This window comes from Pseudorca crassidens, chromosome 11, assembly GCF_039906515.1.
Source record: "Pseudorca crassidens isolate mPseCra1 chromosome 11, mPseCra1.hap1, whole genome shotgun sequence".
Taxonomy (NCBI): Eukaryota; Metazoa; Chordata; class Mammalia; order Artiodactyla; family Delphinidae; genus Pseudorca; species Pseudorca crassidens.
In genome coordinates, this window is record NC_090306.1 from 9,904,796 (window position 1) to 9,925,823 (window position 21,028).

General features: G+C 47.4%; 1 protein-coding gene across 1 annotated transcript; it reads left to right on the forward strand.

The window, feature by feature from the left end:
- Positions 1-934: 934 nt before the first annotated feature.
- Positions 935-20,788, forward strand: GPRC5A (G protein-coupled receptor class C group 5 member A). Its single transcript, XM_067695739.1, has 4 exons — positions 935-1,069; positions 15,817-16,736; positions 19,455-19,513; positions 19,812-20,788. The coding sequence occupies exons 2-4, from the start codon at positions 15,821-15,823 to the stop codon at positions 19,902-19,904; spliced, it is 1,068 nt and encodes a 355-aa protein (XP_067551840.1). The 5' UTR covers positions 935-1,069; positions 15,817-15,820; the 3' UTR covers positions 19,905-20,788.
- Positions 20,789-21,028: the final 240 nt, after the last annotated feature.

Here is a 21,028-nt window from a genome sequence, read left to right on the forward strand (position 1 = left end):
GTATCCCAGGTAGCTGACCAGTGTGCTAACTAAACAGCACCTTAAAAGCACACAGCGCCCTCCTGCCAGGCAGTGGGGTAGGGCCTTGCCTGAGGCCAGCACCCGGGAGGCAGCCACTCAGGGACTGTCTGACAAGTCAATAAAGACAGGTTTCAGTGGCACTGGCTTGATCATGGCCAAGGAGTGGGCAGCGGAGGGAGAGGGAACCAGACACCAAAGGCAAATTCCTTTATTTCATAATTTTATCTGGCATCCACATTCTCCCCCACCTGCATCATCAAGGCTTTAAGAGAGGTAGGAAAGTAGACAGGGAAACATCTCCCCGTCTCTCCGCACTGGGGCAGCCTTCACGGTGCCCGTCTGGGGACAGCTCCGACGGCGGAACTGCAGAGCTGACTCTGGGCCCAGGAAGGAGGCTTTCCTTGGCTTCACCTGCCTTGGCTGGGGAGATCCGAGAGGGTGGCCAGCTCCTCCTGTCCCGGGCCTAGCTTCCCAGGGGCCCCAGGCACTGCAAGCTGTCTAGCCCTTGCCCTGGGCGCACAGGAGTGCCCGGAGCAAGGGCAGGTGTGGCTCCCTCCTGGAGGTGACAGCAGGCAGGACGGATACTGAGCGGTCCCCTCTGACTCCTTTCTTTACCCCCCCGCACCCCCCACCCGCCGCCCTGGGACGTCCTGAGCTGCTGATGCGCCAGGTGGGGCGGGTTGGGTGCCTTGGGTGGCCCCTCCCATCACCACCACCACCTATTTCAAGGGTGGCTGTGCTGCTGACGTCAGGCGGCTTTTGGCTCATTCCCTGGCACGGGGACTTTATTTTCATAACAGCAAGCGGTGCAGTGGAACTGGAATAGGCGTGTCCTCTACCCCACCCCACCCTGACCCTCCCCCGCCCCTTGTGCCTCTGCTCACCCCTTCTCTCCCTCCTCCCGCCGGCGACAGCCGCCTTTATAACTGCTCCGCGCCGGGAGGGCGGGATTGCTGCCCGCGGGCTCCGCTAGCACCGAGGGGCTCCTGTGCAGCCTCTGCGCGCGGGAAGCAGCGCCAAGTTCACTCGCCAAAGCCAAGGTACCAGGGTAAGTGAGGCGCACTGAGCACAGAACGCGCCCAGCCTCGGGACTGAAATCCTCCGGGGCGGGGGGGACGCGCGGTGGGGGTGGGAGAGCGGCGCTGGGAGGGGGGATACAAGAGGAAAGAAACCCTGATAATGGACTGCAGCTGGCTCGGAGCAAAAAACAATCCCAGGAAAGGAATTCCTGTAGTTTAATTCAATTCAGATCCCACACCCCCATCCCATTCCCAGGCTAAGAGGCAGAGAGCAAAAAGATCATCAGGATAAATAGTTTCTGCTCAGACACACTGAACAAACTGAGTAGGTGGAATCCTGGCCCGGCAGGTGAGCAGTTCTGGGGTCAGTCTAGGGGAAGAGAGAAGTAGGAGGAAGATCTTAGAGGAATGGCAGGGAATTGCGTGGGTGGGCAGGAAGCAGGAGATGGTGGCCCCTGCTGCTTTCCCCAGGTACTGTAAAGTGTCCATTTATTCTGTCCTTCCACGACAAGTGTGCCCTTCTGAATTTGGGGAACTAGATTCTAGAAGCCGTCCCTTCTCTTGATGTGAGTGTGGCCCTCAGCTCTGCAGCATTCCCTCCTCTGCTGTCCCTTGAGTTGCTCTGGATCCCCTGGGTTGAATGTCCAGTAATAGCCCACTTTCAGGCACCAACCAGATGGGACTCGGGAATGGGCCCAAACTGTCCAAGATGGTCCCTTAAACATCAATGGGGGAAGGAAGGGGAAGCAGCTCCGGTTCAAGGAATTTGAAGGACTTTCCATTCCTGACTTCTTTCCAGACTGAGTCTTGCCTCTGAGGGTTTTGTAAACGCCACACCTGTTGAAGGGTTTGGTTGAATCAGCCAGGCCTGTGGGCTCATTCCTGAAGGGGAATACTTGAGCCACTTCAGATAGGAGGGGCCTGGGGAGGGGTGAGGATAGGGGGGTCAGAACTCCGCCCTCCAGTCTGTGTGCTGGCTTCTCCTAGGAGAGGGAAGAAATGGGGGGGGGCGGGGAAGGAGGGCCAGCAGAGGTGTCACCCAGGAAAGAGGCTGCTCTGGGGTGTGGAGAGGTAGGTGGGTGCTCCAAGGACAGATGGGAATGAGCGGAACTCAGAACGAGCTAACATTCCAGGGAAGCGCTCTGAGCCTTGAGTCAGGAAGCCTGATTTCTCATCCCAGCTCTGCAGGCCATGTAGCTGTGAGGAGGCCTGGGCTGGGCTTGAGTTCCTCCTAAGGGTCTTGGAAAGGCCCCCAGCTCCTTCCCGGGGCTGAGATTCTAGCCCTTCTCTATCTGTGTGTGTCTCTTTGGGCCTCCTCATTGGAGTCTGCTTCTTTGTATTCCACTCCTTGGTGGGAATTGAAGGTAAGAGGGCGTGAAGAAGAGTTTTGACTGTGATTTTATTCTCATTCTGGGGGTTTGTCTTCAGGTCCACTGCTATTTAAAACTCCACAGACTGAGCTGAGGAAATGGGTAGGAAATGATGTGTTGGTATCATAGGTCCTTTAAAAACAATGAATCGAATAATAATTTTCCTTGAGGAGTCTCAAATTTTCTGAGTAGTTTGGTGTTTTTGCTTCTACTTATATTCCTATTTTTATTGCCTGTGGTCAGATTATATACATTTCTGTGCATTATTCCTGTACATTTCTTATTTCAGGCTTTTTTTTTTTTGGTGTGGTCTAGAATATGCTGTTTTTATAAACATGCCATGACCACTTCTATAAAAGAAATCATATAGAGAGGGCTGGTAAACTACATTCCTGGCTAAACACTTCCCACAGTCTGTTTTTGTAAATAAAGTTTTATTGGAACTCAGTTATGCTCATTGTCTGTGTATCATCTATGACTGCTCTCAGCTGCAAACAAATGGCCTGCAAAGCCATTTTCTAAGTTCCTTATTATCTGGTCCTTTGCTGATCACAGATATAGAGGATCTGAATTACATGATTAATAGTAGAGATCTAATAAAATATGAAGATAGGACATATTAAAGGATCCATAGAACATTTATAAAAATTTACCATATTACTATTTGCTTTTTCTATTTCATCTGCTGAAGACTGATAAAGAAGTATTAAAGTTTCTGTAACTATAGTATTTCTTTTGATTTTTCCTTGTATTTCTGGTAGCTTTTGTTTTAGGTATTTTGGTGCTGTATTATTCAGTGCATAAAAGTTTATGATGGTTGTATCTTCAATGTGGAGTATTCTTAATTACTATTAAAAAAGCTTTTAGGTCAATATAATAGCTTTTTGTCTTGACTAAACTTTGTGTGATATTAATAACTCAACTCTTACTTAATTTTCTTACCTTGAGCAAGCTATTATTTAACTTTGTACCTGATACATGATACTTGCTAAATAAACATATCTGTTATTGTTGCTTTTTTTTGCACTTATTTTCATTTTTTCCTTTCTTTTGCTTTCAACTTTTCTGACTCTTGTTGTTTTAGGTGAGGTTCTTATAGGTATAATATGGTTTAATTTAGTCTTTTCAAAATAAAAAATTACCATTTACATTTATTGTAATAAGAGTTGCTTGCTATTGTCATCTAATTTTTGGCCATGTGGTCTGCTCTCTCTATCTTCCCCCACATTAGATAGTCTATATTGTATTTTTAGATACACTGAGTGTATGGTAGTACCATTCTCAGGGTTTAGAAACAAAGGCTTGTAAGGAGAGGTAAGTTTAGCTTGGGAACATAAATATGTTACCTTTATATGCTGAAATAAAATACTTGAAAGAAGGTGTCTTTGAGGGCTTTGAGGTGGTATACCAGTAGAGGCCTTCACTTTATCCACCTATTTCCTGGAAATTTCATATCTTAAAATTCTGGGCCTAAGAGATTTAGTAGTTTCACTCAAAATCTTAAGTTAAAAAAGGGGATTTCAAGTATGTTATTTTATATTTCAGTAATTTATCTAAAGTTCACATGCATCGTTTAGAACAGAGGAAGATGGTAATACCTCCAAAAGTGAAGAAATTGGGATGAACACTGTTGTTATACTTGTTTATATCTGCCTGTGGTGGAATGATGATTTATTTTCTCCCAGTTACTACATAGAAATTCAACTCAGTGATGTTATTCAGATGTTATTCATAAGCTGTTGCCATGATGCATCACTTTTATGTCATCAGAATACGGATGGCTCACCCAGAAGAGGGGATCCTGGACATTTCCCTGTAGACAACTTTCCATTTACAGCTAATCCTTCACCTAGGGCAGAGAAATTTCTGTGGGACTCCAGCCTCATCTTAGAGCTCAGCCTAGATAAAAATATAAGGGTTAGCATCAGCACATTTTCAGCTCCCCAAATTCTTCCTCCCCATTACTCATACTTGCTCATGAATAACTTGCTTTGAGTTATATTCACGCTCAGTTTTAGTCCAGAACGTTTGCTCAACAACCACTGTGCAGAGCACATAGGGAGATACCAACACATAGAAGACTTGCTCTATTTCCTTAAGAAGCTTGTTATCTGATAGGCGAGTTAGCACTGATATTAATGTATAATATATGACATATATATGGAAAAACTTGAGCACCGAGAAATACTTAATTGTAAAAACTATGAAGAGATCTACAAATTTAGAATGAGATGGGACTAATAATTAAAAAACCCTCACGGTAGAGGTAAGTTTGGGGTCAAGTTTCTACGAAACATGGTACATGAATTGTGACTAGGAGAAGGGTCTTTCTGGCAAGGAGAATAATGCATGATGAGGCAAAGAGCGACTTTGTAAGAGAGGGTCTTGGATGAGCCCCAGTTCCCTTCCAGATAGAAAATACTCTTGGAAGTTTTGCTTACCTTGCACAGATGTGGGGAGGGGAGTTAGGAAACCAGGAAAAAGTGGATGGGAGGACCAGTTGGAGAAAAGCCTTGAAGCTCACATTGAGGCTGAATCTGTTATAACAGACAAAAAGGCGCTGAGATGCTTTTAATTAATATGCTTTTAATTATGCATTTAATTAATATGCTTTTAATGATTTATTTATTTTTCTTTTGCTATGCTTTTAAATTGCTAAACCCAAAGATTCCTTCCCACGCCTTCTCTTCTTTGCTGCCCTTGTAGCATTTAACCCCATCGACCACTCTTTGGGAAACTGCTCCTGGACTTCTAGGAAACCAGCCAGGCTTGTTTCTTATACTAACCCTGGCAATTTCCTTTGAACAATCTTTGCTGACTCCTGCTTCCATGAGACGGTGTCCCGGGGTTCTGTCTTTGGCTCTCTTGCTGCCGTGCAGGCTGCCTGTGTGATCTGGTCTCCTCCAAAGCCTTCCGATACCTGCTATGAGCCCGTGACCCCCCATCTGTGCTCATAGCCCAAACCTCTCCTGAGCTGCAGACTCACACGTTCAAGCACGCAGGCTCAGCACAATCTGGTGTCGTGGAGCCTGGCTTTTACTTAAAATTTTGTTTGGCCGTGCCACTCGGCTTGTGGGATCTCAGTTCCCTGACCAGGGATTGAACCCGGGCTGTGGCGGTGAAAGTGCTGAGTCCTAACCACTGAGTCACCAGGGAACTCCCAGGAGCCTGGCTTCTAAGAGCCAGGTGATCTTGGGCAAGTTATTTAATGTCTCTGTTCCTCTGTTTCCTCCACTGTAAAAAGAGGGCATAATCTGGCATGAACACACACACCCCCCTCACTATATATGAGATAGAAAACCAACAAGGACCTACTGTATAGCACAGGGAATTCTACTCAACACTCTGTGATAACCTATATGAGAAAAGAATCTAAAAAAGAATGAATATATTTATAACTGAATCACCTAGCTGTACACATGAAACTAACCCAACATTGTAAATCAACTATACTTCAATTAAAAAAAAGATCTTAGTTCCCCGACCAGGGATCGAACCTGTGCCCCCTGTGGTGGAAGCGTGGAGTCTTAACCACTGAACTGCCAGGGAAGTCCCCCCAATTCATCTTAGATTTAACAAAGTTAAACTGGATATCTCTCCTCACGAGCCTGTATTTCTAAGCTCCATTTGGTTCTCCCTTCTTAAAATCTCCCACCATTCCCTGCCCATCTTTCAGGCCTCATCTCCCCCTGGTCTCCTCTCTAAAGTCTTTTTTTTTTTTAACACTTTAGGTAGAGCGGGTCACTGTTTTCCGTGTGCCCTCAGCATTCCTGCACACTCTGCAAGCCTTATTTGTATGTCAGTGTGACTCTGTTGGTGCTCCTAGGGGCAGCGGCCACACCTTCCGTCTGCGGGTCTGCATGATTTGTATACTTACCACAGCAAATGCAGGGAGATTGACCAAATGCAGGATTGCTTATTTTGGAGACTTCTTGGATGTGGTTTAAATAGAGAGAGGCTTGAACAGACTTGTGGTTGCCAAGGGGAGGGGTGTAAGGGAGGGATGGATTGGGAGTTTGGGGTTAGCAGATGCAAACTATTATACAGAGAATGGATAAACAACAGGGTCCTATTGTATAGCACAGGGAACTATATTCAGTATCCTGTAATAAACCATAATGGAAAAGAATACGAAAAAGAATATATACATATGTATAACTGAATCACTTTGCTGTACACCAGGACCTAACACAGCATTGTAAATCAACTATACTTCAATTTCAAAAAAAAAAAAAAAACAGAGTGAAGCTGGAGTCAGGGAGAAAAGCTTCAGAGAGCATACTAGTGATTTAGAGATGAAACAAAAGATTAAATTCTAATTAAGACTACTCATAAAGGGATATTCTTCCTAACTAATTCACACTGGATGTGTAACTTCATCTCTCCAAGAGTCAGTCTTATCACCTGTAAAATGGGTTGTAGGAATATTAACTAAGAAAATAGATGTAAAAGCATGTAAATGAGTGAACACACGTAGAAAAACATATAAACACTCAGCATCGAGCCTGGCTCATAAGAGGACTCAGTATGTGACAGTAGTTGTCATTAGTTTTAATCATACTTGTATTGTGACTATTGTTATTACTACTGATTGAATGTGGCAATTCCAAGAATAGAGAGAAAATTAAAATGCTAGAAAATTGCCAATTTGCCTGGCTTGGGATGGTGTGAAGGCCCAGCTTTAACAAACACTTGAGTTATTTGGTATCATTCCCCAGGCAGTTGTCCTAAGAGGTCAGTATCGTCCTCTTCTTTATTTCTTTTTATTAAAAATATTTTTTTATTGGATATAGTTGATTTACAGTGTTGTGTTAGTTTCAGGTGTGCAGCAAAGTGAATCAGTTATACATGTATTGTCTTCTTCTTTTTAGATGACAGAAGGAGACAGATCTCATAAGGAGGAACATAAGATCAGCTCTGGGCAAGATTCAGGGTCGCAGGTAATTCCTGCTCAGATAATCTGGGGTGGGCCGCATACAGTCAGTTCGAAAACCTACTAGGTCTGGACGTAAGTAACTCCAGACACCTCCCCACCTCTCTGGGGAAAGAGGAGTCTCAGAGGTTGCAAAGGAGAAGCTGAGAGACACTTCACATGCTGGAATTTGTCCCTGCATCCCAGTCAATGCTGTGTGTCAAGGCCAGTCTAGGGCCAGTCCTGCTCTAGCACCCCTGTGGCTCTGTCTGGCAGGTGAGCGTTCACCTTGCGTCTTGAGCCCAGCCCCTACTCAGACCCTTCAACCTCACCTCCAGCCCTGGTCTGGGGTTTGGTTAGGAGTTTGCAGCACATATTCTTTTAATGACAGGAAATGGGGCAGGAAGGAGGATGAGGGGGAGGGAGAAAGTGATTTGGAAATTGTCTACAAGGAGTTCCCCGGAGGGATGAACAGAGGAACTGGACATGGGCTCAGACCCCCTCGTTGAGCACCCAGCCCTGCTTTGGAGAGGATGGAGGTTCCAGGAGACGGTGTCCGCACACAGAGGCCGCTGAAACCCCTCTCTCCTAAAGGGGCGGAGTCACAGGGCTGGGAATTGAGCGCAGCGACTCCCTCCTTCCCTGTCCTCCCCTCCCCCTCAGCCCCGGTTTCTGGTTCTTCTTTCTCCTTTCCCTCTCCCTTTCCTCCCTCCTTCGTTTTTGTTTTTTTAACCTTTCTGTCATGCCTGGGCTCACCTGAAAAGGGCTTAAGGCAGTGATGAGGGATGTCAGGGTCTTGGTTGTGGGTGTTGGTGGGTTATTGGACCGCGGTAGTTGGCTCAGCTGCTGTAATAAGTGAAGAGGGTCTCACCCTCATGACTCAAAGTCCTTTCTCGTGTCTCAGGCCAGAGGCTGCACACGTTGAAACCTCACCATCTCCCTCCAGAGTGCAGGGTTTAGTCAATCAGGGAAGTGAGTGGGAGTGAATGACTGGATTCCAGTAAATCCCTCTGCTTACTGTCTCTGCTTGCTCAGAATCCACGCTAGAGAAGACACCTGGGGTCACTTAGACAGGAGCCCAGCCGCGGCCAGGGCTGCCCCCCGTTTGGTCTTTGTAGGAGCAAGTCCTTTCTTGGTTGGACCCTAGGTCTCTCTGCCCTTTTTTGTCTTTGCTGTGCCTCGCAACTCGTGGGATCTTAGTTCCTCGACCAGGGATTGAACCCGGGCCACGGCAGTGAGGGCGCAGAGTCCTAAGCATTGGACCACCAGGGAATTCCCATAGGTCTGTCTGCCCTTGACTCTGGTTATGAGCAGACATAACCAGACCAGAATCTGGTTATGACTCTGGTCATACGATGTCCATATGACCACCAGTTCCATTTCATTTTCTCCTTCTGCTCCAGCCCTTAGGTTCTTCTCTGAGGCTGTTGCTTTAGCTCCTGGCGGTTTCTAATCCTAAATGCTGATGCTTCCCTTTTCTTCCTCAAACCCTGCTTGCTAGAAGACCTCAGCTTCTCAGAACCCTGTCCTTCGTCCCCAGCCACCTTCCTGGTGGCTCATCTGGGCCATTCCCTATGTGACCCAGCGCCTCCTTAGTGCAGACCTGCTTGTGAGTGCGTTTGGTGAGTTTGATTTCTCTCTGACAAAATTCAAAGTGCTTAGGACACTTCAGACCCGTTGCGAAATCGCTGTCATGCTGGGGAAGGGGTGGAGGAGGGTGAATTAGGTGGAAGAGGGTGGAGGAGAGGTGAAGTAGGAAGGATAATTCCAAAAAAATTAGTCACTCAGATAAAAAATTACTTTCTCAGAAGTTTTAAAAAAACCGTTTGAGAGAACTGAGAACTATGACCCCTAACTGGATATTTGATATTAAAGGGTCATCGTTAATTTTTTATTTATTTATTTTTTTATTTTGCGGTACACGGGCCCCTCACTGTTGTGGCCTCTCCCGTTGCGGAGCACAGGCTCCGGACGCGCAGGCTCAGCGGCCATGGCTCACGGGCCCAGCCGCTCCGCGGCATGTGGGATCCTCCCGGACCAGGGCACGAACCCGTGTCCCCTGCATCGGCAGGCGGACTCTCAACCACTGCGCCACCAGGGAAGCCCCATCGTTAATTTTTAAAGTGGGGTTAAGTTTAAAAGGGTTTTATCTTTTAGAGATACATACTGAAGCGTATATGAATACAATGATGTCTGGGATTTCTCACTAGATTAAGAATGATCTAGTGAGTGGGATGAGGACGTAGATGAAGGAAAACTGGCCAAATAGTGGTAAGTTTTGAAACCAAATGATGGGCCTTCATTATACTATTCTCTTTGTTTTTGAGTATGCTTGAAATTTTGTATAATAAAAACAAACATTAAAAAAAGTGTTTTTTTAAACATCTTTTTTTTCATGTTTTATTTTTTTATCTTTATCTTGGTAAAATTTATTCTTTTTTTTAACATCTTTATTGGAGTATAATTGCTTTACAATGGTGTGTTAGTTTCTGCTTTATAACAAAGTGAGTCAGCTATACATATACATATATCCCCATATCCCTCCCTCTTGCGTCTCTCTCCCTCCCACCCTCCCTATCCCACCCCTCTAGGTGGTCACAAAGCACCGAGCTGATCTCCCCGTGCTATGCGGCTGCTTCCCACTAGCTATCTATTTTACATTTGGTACTGTATATATGTCCATGCCACTCTCTCACTTCGTCCCAGCTTACCCTTCCCCCTCCCCGTGTCCTCAAGTCCATTCTCTACGTCTGCGTCTTTATTCCTGTCCTGCCCCTAGGTTCTTCATAACCATTTTTTTCTTTTTTTTTAGATTCCATAGATATGTGTTAGCATACGGTATTTGTTTTTCTCTTTCTGACTTACTTCACTCTCTATGACAGACTCTAATCCATCCACCTCACTACAAATAACTCAATTTCGTTTCTTCTTATGACTGAGTAATATTCCATTGTATACATGTGCCGCATCTTCTTTACCCGTTCATCTGCTGATGGACACTTAGGTTGTTTACATCTCCGGGCTATTGTAAATAGTGCTGCAATGAACATAGTGGTACATGACTCTTTCTGAATTATGGTTTTCTCAGGGTATATGCCCAGTATCGGGATTGCTGGGTCATATGGTATTTCTATTTTGAGTTTAAAAAAAGCATTTTAAAGGTAATTCAGGGACTGTTTCTCCATCTCCCTTGAACGATTGGGGGTGGGAGGTGGAGGTGAAATTGGGGGAAGTGGGGTTCTTCTCTACATACCCACTGTCAGTTGCTCGTGGTGTTACTTGGAAAACTGGATTCACTTCTTAGTGAGTGTTGAACCAAAAGACACAACCAAGCCAAAGATCTGGAGAAGGAAGGATTTATTATTACTTGTAGCAGGTAAGGAGAGCACCGGCGATCTTGCCCAAAGCAGTGTCTCCCCAAATGGCAAAATTGGAGAAGTTTCAAGCTAAGGCCCCATGCTATTCATGAAGGGGCTCAGGCATCCACAGAGTCCAAGCTTTTGTTGACTGAAGTCATGAGGGTCAGGAAAGGTCAACACCATCACCCCTTAGACTCCAGTTGATCTGGGGTTGAGCACTTCAGGCTAATCTTTGAGCAGAGCTGGGAGTCTTTACAACTGATCTATTATCTTTGCCGTTGGTACTTCTCTTGCCTGATCACGGTTGCTTATTTCTGCGTTCTTTTGTTCCCTTAAGATCATTAATTGCTGGGACTTCCCTGGTGGTCCAGCGGTTAAGACTTCATCTTCCAATGCAGTGGGTGCGGGTTTGATCCCTGGTCGGGGTGCTAAGATCCCACGTGCCTCCTGGCCAGAAAACCAAAACATAAAACAGAAGCAATATGGTAACAAATTCAATAAAGACTTTAAAAAAATGGTCCACATCCAAAAGAAAAAATCTTAAAAAAAAAAAAAAGATCATTAATTTCTGAAACCTGTTCATGGGCAAGCACTGTGACCAGGCTTAGATCACAAAACAACTTAGGCCAAAAATGGCTTCTCTTACGTCAAGAAAGCCATGCCTGGTTCTCTTTCTCCAGGGACCCCTTACCTTATGTGCTTACAGTGTCGGACCCTGGTCTGTGGGCACCAGGAGGCCCCAAGACACAAACCCTTCCTGCACAGCTGCACAGATGGGAAGGGCCTAGAGGTCCAAGTTGGGAGCAGGAAGTCTCTGCCCTACCATCCCTCTGTGCAGCACCAGGACCTTCCTTTAGGTGAAAACCTCATCAGTCTCTCAAGACTGACAGTCATCAAGTTCAGATTCCTTTATAATTATCAGGTAATTATGATAACAACTACCTGTCAACAAACAGCACTGCCCTGAGGGGTGGGGAAGGAGCAGTTTCTGGGGAAGGTCAGGGAGGTGAGAGAAATACCTTTCCAGCTGGACACTGCCCTTATGATTAATCTGAGAGGGAGTGAGGTGGGGAGGTGGTGAGTGAAGAGAATGCTGGATCCTGGTCCCTTCCCCTGTGATGCTGCCCTTGAATTAGACCCAGCTCTTCCTCTTCTGCATCCTCAGCATAGACAAGGGGGCGTGTCCCCTCTCCCTGTCCGGTTCCACCCAGGGCCAAGTGTATCAGACTTTGGGGGGCCTTGTATTTCAGGGGTTGCCTGTATCTGAAGTGCATTTGCCTTTCTTTTTCCTCCTGTGTCTCATTCTGCACTGCCCTGGGGAGGTGGAACGTAACCCACTCTTTGCTCTGTGCTCTGCATGCAGTCGGGATGACCAGGGTGTCATTTTCCTGGAGTGGACTGCAGGTGACAGACCCCTGGCCAGGGGAGGCCACAGGAAGGTCGTGGCAGTGGTGGCAGATAACGTCCATCTGTCCATTTCTTCTACTACAGCAAGGATCATGTCTGATGTCTGTTTTCCCCTTTACCATTGAGCATCTAGAAGAGTGATTGACATGATTGACCCATAGTGGTGCTGGTTGAATGAATGGCTATATTGCAAAGTGAAACTTGCAGGGACTTCCCTGTAGGTCCAGTGGTTAAGACTTCACGCTTCCCCTCCAGGGTACACGAGTTCGATCCCTGGTCGGGGAACTAAGATCCTGCATGCCACCCAGCGTGGCCAAAAAAAAAAAAAAAGTTAAGCTTGGAGAGGCAAATTTCATTACAAAGTACGGAAGATGGATTTAAGCCATCAATTATTTAAGTTATTTATTTTATTCGAACACACCACACATATAAAATTCTTGCATCTACATAATAGTCATTCATATATGTCTGTACGTGTTACGTGGCATATACATATACATCATTTTTTCCTAATGGCTATGGGAATAAAAAAATGCTGGGACACAACTATCTCATTGAACTGAAGAGACAATTTTGCATCTTTATTTATTATTATTATTTTAGAATTTATTTATTTATGTTGGCTGAGCCGGGTCTTAGTTGCAGCACGTGGGATCTTCGTTGGTGGCATGGGAACTCTTAGTTGCTGCATGTGGGCTCTTAGTTGTGGCATGTAGGATCCAGTTCCTCGACCAGGGATTGAACCCTGGAGCCCTGCATTGGGAGAGTGGAGTCTTACCCACTGGACCACCAGGGAAGTCCATATTTTGCATCTTTAGGGGAAGCAGGTGTTTGAACTCTGTCTACGTGGAGGAGGATGCTTGTTTGCTCTGCAGAGCCAGCCAGCAATTGCTCATTATGTGTCCCACCTCGCTGTGCTCCGTCTTGTGATTTGATCATTTTTTTAAAAAAATAAATTTATTTATTTATTTTTAACCGCGTTGGGTCTTCGTTGCAGTGCACGGGCTTCTCTTGTTGCGGACCACGGGCTCTAGGCGCATGGGTTTCAGTAGCTGTGGCTTCTGGGCTCTAGAACGCAGGCTCAGTAGTTGTGGCGCATGGGATTAGTTGCTCCGCGGCATGTGGGATCTTCCTGGACCAGGAATCGAACCTGTGTCCCCTGCATTGGCAGGCAGATTCTTAACCACTGTGCCAACAGGGAAATCCTTGATCTTTTTAAAGAGAATTCTTTTCCATTGTGATTTATTACAGGATATTGAATATAGTTCCCTGTGTTATGCAGTAGGACCTTGTTTATCCATTTTACATATAATAGTTTACATCAGCTAACCCAAACTCCCAATCCATCCCTCCCCCACCCCCTCCCTCTTGGCAACCACAAGTCTGTTCTTTACGTCTGTGAGTCTGTTTCTGTCTCATGGATAAGTTCATTTGTGTCATATTTTGTGATTTGGTTTTGAAGAGACAGGATGGAAGGGGAGGGGAGGGCGTTCTTTTTCGTCTTGGGTTGATCACAGCACCCCTACAGTGCTGTGAAGGGCCCGAGAAATCTTGTTTATAAGCATTTATGGGTATGTGGTGCAGAAATTCTGAGCTGTTTTTTCTGCTATAAGGAAAGAGGCAGAACTCTGGGTATTTTTTGCTTTTTCCTGCTTCTCAATCCTAGCTGTCTTCTTCTTGCTGATTTCTTTACGCACATTTTCTCCCAATTTGGCACTAGGAGAGGCCAAGAGCTCTCACGTGTGCTTTTCTATGGAGGGGGTCTCAATGAGCCTTCCCTTCTTCTAACTCTGCCCCCGCTCCCCATCCCCCCAATATTTGTCTTCTAGTCAATTCAAAAGATTTCTCTGTTGAGTGAGCTATCCTATCAGAAAAAGAAACACTAGAAAACAAAAAAGATTACATGCATAAATAGTATACAACAAATCAAAAAGAATCGTGCCATAGAAACTTATAAACAGTAATATAATTCAGAAAAAAATTATAGTTTTGTTGAGAAGCTGTTAAAGCCACAGCGGTCCTGAATTTCAACATCTTATCTGACACTGGCTTTGGAATTTGAGAATCATCCATTTTGAGGAAATATACAAACTCCTTTCCCTTCCCATTTCCCAACTCATCTTCCGACGTGTGCCCTGAATCCCTAGGAATTTGATTTCATGGGGTTTGGGAAATCAGCTGGGTCTAAAATTGACATGGAGCTTGTGGAAGGAAAAAAGGCAGCAGATCTGGGAGATTAAGGACAGATGTATAGGAAGTAAACTGCTCTACCTCAAGTCGATTTCTCATTATCCCTGAGTGGGTGAGTAGATTACCTGCTTTGTGGGTCATCTATCACCTGGAAGCGCCTATCCTTCATGGGGCTGAACTAAGAGAGTAGAATTAGGACCACAAATAGCTGGTTTATGGGGCATCTGATGAGGGAAGGAAGGGGGAGGGAATATCTCAGATTGCATTCTAAGGCCAGTTAGAACTCCCTGGAGAGGTAGCACCTATAGTAGTTAAGACCAGGGATCCTCACCTAGAGCCAGGTAACCTGGATTCAAATCCTGCGTCTGCCATTTCCTGGCTGTGTGATGTTGGGCAAGTAACTTGATCTCTCCCTGCCTCAGTTTCCTCATCTGTCAAATAGGGATAATCATTTTTACCTTATAGGATTGCTATCAAATTAATCTAATAAATATATATATGAGAACTGATTAGAAGGGTTTCTGATTCATAGTAAAAATGAGCATTAGCTATTGGTAATATTTTTTGTTAGGTCACCCACTGTTTTTGTGTCATCCAGGCCATCCCTCCTTACAGGTAGCTAATTAAGAGCTCACTCTGGGGAATTCCCTGGCGGTCCAGTGGTTAGGACTCCACACTTTCATTGCCGAGGGCATGGGTTCGATCCCTAGCTGGGGAATTAAGATCCAATAAGCCGCAACGCGTGGCCAGCCCTATGACAGGGAAGACCCCTTCCATTGCTTTTCTGGATTAGCAGAGCCATCCTTACAAACCTTAATTAAGAAGGGAAAATGATATGTGACAGCAGAGCTGAAGAAGAGGACCCAGTGGCCGAGAGGGGAAGGCTGGCCTTCCGCAGAGAAATCTACGGTCCGGATAACTCCTCTTGCCCGTGAGAGAATGGAATGCTTGCAAATAATATCTGAGGCTGGGCCCAAGGTGGCAAAAAACTGGAGACTGACAAATTATGTTTAAAGTGTTTACTTTTAAAATTTTTTGGCCACACTGCCCTGCTTGTGGGATCTTAGCTGCCTGACCAGGGATCTAACCCAGACCCCACCAGTGAGAGCACTGAGTGCTAACCACTGGACCGCCAGGGAATTCCCAAAGTGTTAACTTGACGGTTACATATTTCCACGTTCACCAATTCCTAAGGAAACACTAGCCAAACATATCAGGAACCCTGGCAAGTTATTTGTGACGTATTTTTTGAGATGTGACTTTGAAACACCTCATCGGAGCCCTGGGCCCTCTGGCTTCAGGGTAAATGTTAATATAGTTAAATTGCGGGGAGGAAGGTATGAGATTGTTTCTTCCCTTCATCAGCCTTTAGAGTTTGCCATGAGAGGTGGAGAACAGCTAGTAGCTTGATCTAACGTTGTAAGTTCAGGGGCAAAACCCTGGCTAAATATACAAGATAGTTTCTGAATCGTTTCTGGTCCTCTGTGCCTGAGTTGGTGGGGAGATTCACCCCCACCTGCAACTTTGCTTTCTTGCAGGACGATGGTTGCCCCCGATGGTTGCCGCTCGAGCCTGGACCCCAGGTACTACAGGCTCTGCGATAAGAAGGCAGCCTGGGGTATCGTCTTAGAGGCCTTGGCGTCGGTGGGCGTCGTGACCTCGGTGGCCTTCATGATCGCCCTCCTGGTTTTCATCTGCAAGGCCCAGGACTCCAACAGGCGTAAAGTGCTCCCCACCCAGTTCCTCTTCCTCCTGGGTGTGCTGGGGGTCTTTGGCCTCCCCTTCGCCTTCATCATCCACCTGGATGGCAGCACGGGGCCCACACGCTTCTTCCTCTTCGGCATCCTCTTTGCCCTCTGCTTCTCTTGCCTCCTGGTTCACGCCTTCAACCTGACGAAGCTGGTCCAAGGGAGGCAGCCCCTCTCCATGCTGGCGATGCTGGGCCTGGCCCTGGGCTTCAGTCTGGTGCAGGATGTCATCGCCATCGAGTACGTGGTCCTCACCATGAACAGGACCAACGTCGACATCTTCTCCGAGCTTTCTCCTCCTCGGCGCAACGAGGACTTTGTCATGCTGCTCATCTACGTCTTCTTCCTGATGACGCTGACCTTCGTCACGGCCTCTTTCACCTTTCGGGGATCCTTCACTGGCTGGAAGAGACACGGGACCCACATCTACCTCACTATGCTCCTCTCCATCGCCATCTGGGTGACGTGGGTCACCCTGCTCTTTGTTCCTACCCCCGGCCCCCAGTGGGATGACACCATCCTCAGTTCAGCCTTGGTGGCCAACGGCTGGGTTTTCCTGTTGGCTTATATTGCGCCCGAGCTGCAGCTGCTCACAAAGCAACGGAACCCCATGGATTACCCTGTGGAGGACGCTTTCTGTAAACCTCAGCTCATGAAACAGAACTATGGTGTGGAGAACATAGCTTATTCTCAAGAGGGAATCACTCAAGGTACGGAGCCGGACTGGGTAGAGAATCCCTTGTGGGAAAACGGGGGAGAATCATAAGATATTATTACTGTAAGGAACATGCAAGATTATCAGGTCATACTCCCGATAGAACAGATAAGGTCCCCAAGGCTCAGATCTTACTTAAAATCATCCAGCTAGAGGGACCTCCCTGGTGGCGCAGTGGTTAAGAATCCACCTGCCCATGCAGGGGACAGGGGTTCGAGTCCTGGTCTGGGAAGATCCCACATGCCACGGAGCAACTAAGCCCGTGTGTCACAACTACTGAACCTGCGCTCTAGAGCCCGTGAGCCACAACTACAGAAGCCCATGCACCTAGAGCCCGTGCTCCGCAACAAGAGAAGCCACCACAATAAGTCCGCACACCACAACGAAGCGTAGCCCCTGCTCGCTGCAACTAGAGAAAGCCTGCGCGCAGCAGCAAAGACCCAATGCAGCCAAAAAATAAACAAATAAAAATTTAAAAAAGAAAACATCATCCAGCTCGTTAGAGACAAGTAGAACTAGAAGCTGGCCTTGGTGGTCTTTATCTAGTATGTTCTACCATGTAGATTTCTCTGAATCAAAACAAGATGGAGCAAAGGAATGGAAAAAGATTGATTAGATAAATTCCCAGAGACAAGTGGGTGAGATGCTGTTCTTTACACATGTCAACTAGGCAATCCTTCCAGAAATGTGGAGTGACCACAGAGCACAGAGTGGGGAGAAAGCTCTTTTATCATAAACCAGTGGGAATCTCCATAAATTTACTGAGGATTTCGATGTAGCCTGAAGAGATACATTTTGTCGCCCATCCATGGCCCACAGGAGGGAGTTTTGCTCTCGTCTGGAGTCCTAAGCAGCCAGCCTGCACTGATAGCCAGAAACTATAGATCTCTTGGGTTTACATCAGCCTCTGGGTCTAATCGGGGGAGGGGAGTGGGTGTGGGACAGGAGTGAGGGACCTCCAAGGCCAGGTTCGTAGCTCCAGCTAGTAAATTTCTTTGCTCTTGAAGCCTTCAGTGCAAAGCTTGCCGGTGTTTCTCTCTGCAGCCCTGGCCCCTCTCCTGCGCAGTGGAAAGAGTGAAGGGAGGGGGAGGGCCGGAGGGGAGATTGTACCACCCACCCCCTCCTGTGAATTCCCAATGGACACTCTCACTCTGTCACCTCATGCTTGGACTCTGTGTTATGGGTCCCTAACTAGTCTTCCTTCCCTTATTATTAATTCATTAATTTATTTAGGCTGTGCAGGGTCTTAGTTGCGGCACGTGGGATCTTTAGTTGCGGCATGCGGGATCTAGTTCCCCAACCAGGGATGGAACCTGGGCCCCCTGCATTGCGAGCTTGGGGTCTTACCCACTGGACCACCAGGGAAGTCCCTAGTCTTCCTTCCTTTAATCCTTCTTTCCCTTCATTCCATTGGCCATCGCCAGCCTCCCCTCCCTAAAATACTTCTCTGGCCACTGCCCCTTCCTGCCCACACGCCTCACTGGCGCCCCCACACCCACTGCATTTCCTGAATCCTTGATGAGGCTTTTCACAGCCTGAACCCACCACCCCTGAAGCTGTGGTCTCAGTTCAAACAAACCAAGTCCCTGCAATTTCCTGCCTGCGTGTCTGGGCTCAAAGAGCGTCTGTCCTCCGCCTGATGCGTCCCTCCTTATTCTTGCCCTTTTGCAGAGTCCCTATTCCCCAGTCTCCCTCAGTCTTTGCTCCGCCCGCCTAACTCTAGACCTTTGAGATGACCTTAGCAGAGTCTGTCTCATCGCGTAGTTATTTGTGTAGCTGTCATATATTCCGGACACTCCAGCGGCACCCTCAGGGCAGGAATCATTCTGATTAATGCTTCTATTCCTCACAATATCTTACAGACAGAGGGTGTTTAGGTATTTATTGAGTAAACTGAACAGGTAAATTTGGTGGGAAATAAACGGATTGCTTTACGTTGTATTTATTTATTTATTTAGCCGTGCCCTGCGGCATGTGGGATCTTAGCTCCCCAACCAGGGATCGAACCCAGGCCATGACAGTGAAAGCGCCGAGTCCTAGCCACTGGACCTCCAGGGAATTCCCTAAATCGTATTCATGATGAGCGTATGTGTTTAGTTCCTGAGTTTAAATCCCTCTGATTTTGGACTTCCCTGGTGGTCCAGTGGTTAGGACTCGGTACTTCCACTGCAAGGGGCATGGCTTCCATCGCTGGTCGGGGAACTAACATCCCGCATGCTGTGTGGTGCGGCGAAAAAAAAAATCCCTCTGATTTCCCCTAAATACATAGAAAACAATTACTCACAGGTTCTATCCCTTCACAAAGAAAATCGTGACTTTTTCCCCCCCTGTGTGGGCAGGTAAGGAAGTGGGTAACTCTCCAGTGAGATTCTCTCTAGGTACACCTCCAGCCAGATCTGTGTCTGAAAAGACTGGTGTCAGATGTGCTTTTGGAGTGGTCCTAGGATGAGGAGGGCTCTGGAGAGGTTTTGGAAAGCATTTCCGTAGTGATTATACGCGGCTAGTTATTCATTTGTTCAACCAGTTTGGGGCTGCCTGTGCCTGGGCTTGAGGACGCAGTCTCCTCCACATGAAGCTGACCGTCTCCCAGGGAGACAGAAAATGAAAGGGATAAAGCATCATGCTTTATAAATAACTCAACGGGGGCGAGCACAGGTGGGGGCTGTCAAGGAGGGAACCCTGACATTTACCTAATCTGCATTGTCTGTTTCAGGTACTGAAGAGACAGATGACACGTTCTATGCCCCGTACTCCACCCATTTCCAGCTGCAGGTGAATGAGCTCTTTCTCTTTTTCTCATCAGCAGTGTTAGCACCCCAGGAGTATTTGTCCTTTGGGAATAGATGATGTTGCCACTCTGATGGCCCCTAGATGCCGCCTAGAAAGGATCGCGGGTCTACTTTCCTGTAATCTGCCTCGTGGGATTAGGACAGGAGACTGGAGTGCAGGGCAGGGGAGGGCTTAGAGGAAGGGAAGGAAAGTTAGACTCCTGCCCAGGTTGGAGTGCAGAGTGCCGTGGAAATGGCCGGGAAGTGGAGTGGGTTGAACAATATGAGTGTTTTCTTTTCAGAATCGGAGCTCCCCAAAGGACTTCTCCATTCCGCGGGCCCAGTCCCGGGTTAGCCCTTACAGTGACTATGAAGGAAGGAAAGATGTCAGTTAACACGTCCCGAAGGGTGGGATGAACACAGCGAGTCAACAGAGCCAGCGGGGAGTTCATGGGATGCGGGCTGAGTCCTGAGTCTTCCCAGGAAGCTGTACAGAACATCACAGGAAGACCTCGCCTCCCTGCAGCCTTCAGCCATGATTCTTCTGTTCTGGGGTTAATGAGGGCCGACGGGACCGCAGATCTCAGCAGCACTGTAGTTGTTTCCTTTGTCCCATAGTTAGGCTCCTTCTCTCGAGTGGGAGTCTTGGGCAACTCAGGGTGGCCCTTAACCGTCCCTGCCATCTTACACATGACTCAGGCTCCGGTCATCTGACCACACACTGGCTCATTCAGCCTCAGAAGCCAACTTTTCCAACTGCGGGCTGATTCTGTGAGAATCGCTTGGCTCAGAGCAGAGCTCATATCTGAGCAGACCAGCAAAGGCCCGTCTCTCACATCACCCCGCCCACATCTACACTGGAAGCCAACTTACCCATACCTCCCTTCACGCCCGGATGGCAGGCGCTAAAAGTCACCCGAAATTTGCTAACCTCTGTGATGCTGCCTAACCAGGGTCCCCAGCGCCAATTCACTCCCAGACTCACCGTTGGTCCCCAGACTCACCTCCCTGCCCCCTGTGCTTCACCGGGAGATCTCCCTCCAGCCCTCACCAGCATGGACAAGCCCAGTTTCTCTCTGCCAGGAGAATGTGGGCACTGGGTTGCTCTAAGTTCTGCTCAGTGCTCTAAGCACTGATTCTTCTCCCATCCCCTCGCTCCTCAGACCGTGTTCACCCCCCGCGTTCTGGAAGTGGGTATTGTCCACTCACGGGGGAGCGTGCCTTGTAAAATAAGTTACTCACTGTTCTTCACTGGAGATGCAATAAAGGTGTGGTGGCAGCTCTTGGACTGTTGCTGTGGCAGTGTGAGCGGTGGACACCGGACACGGGAGAGTCGCAGGCTCGCTCTCGTCTTCACGTGGGAGCTGAAGTTCAAGGTTCAGTCCCACTGGGTGTGGACTTGACCTTTCTTTCCTCCTCCTTACGTCTACGACAAGTGTGTGTTCCCCAGTTTTGGGGGTGAGCGGCAAAGGTGAGGGGGAAGCTGGGAAGGGTCATGGACCTGAGGTTTTGCTCCAGG

What these genes read in the sequence shown, in the direction of transcription:
- GPRC5A (XM_067695739.1), top strand. Translation starts at nt 15,821, where the DNA reads ATGGTTGCCCCCGATGGTTGCCGCTCGAGCCTGGACCCCAGGTACTAC. An exon ending in TCAAGAGGGAATCACTCAAG is followed by an intron (nt 16,737 to 19,454) that starts GTACGGAGCCGG and finishes TGTCTGTTTCAG; the next exon opens with GTACTGAAGAGACAGATGAC. An exon ending in CCACCCATTTCCAGCTGCAG is followed by an intron (nt 19,514 to 19,811) that starts GTGAATGAGCTC and finishes TTTTCTTTTCAG; the next exon opens with AATCGGAGCTCCCCAAAGGA.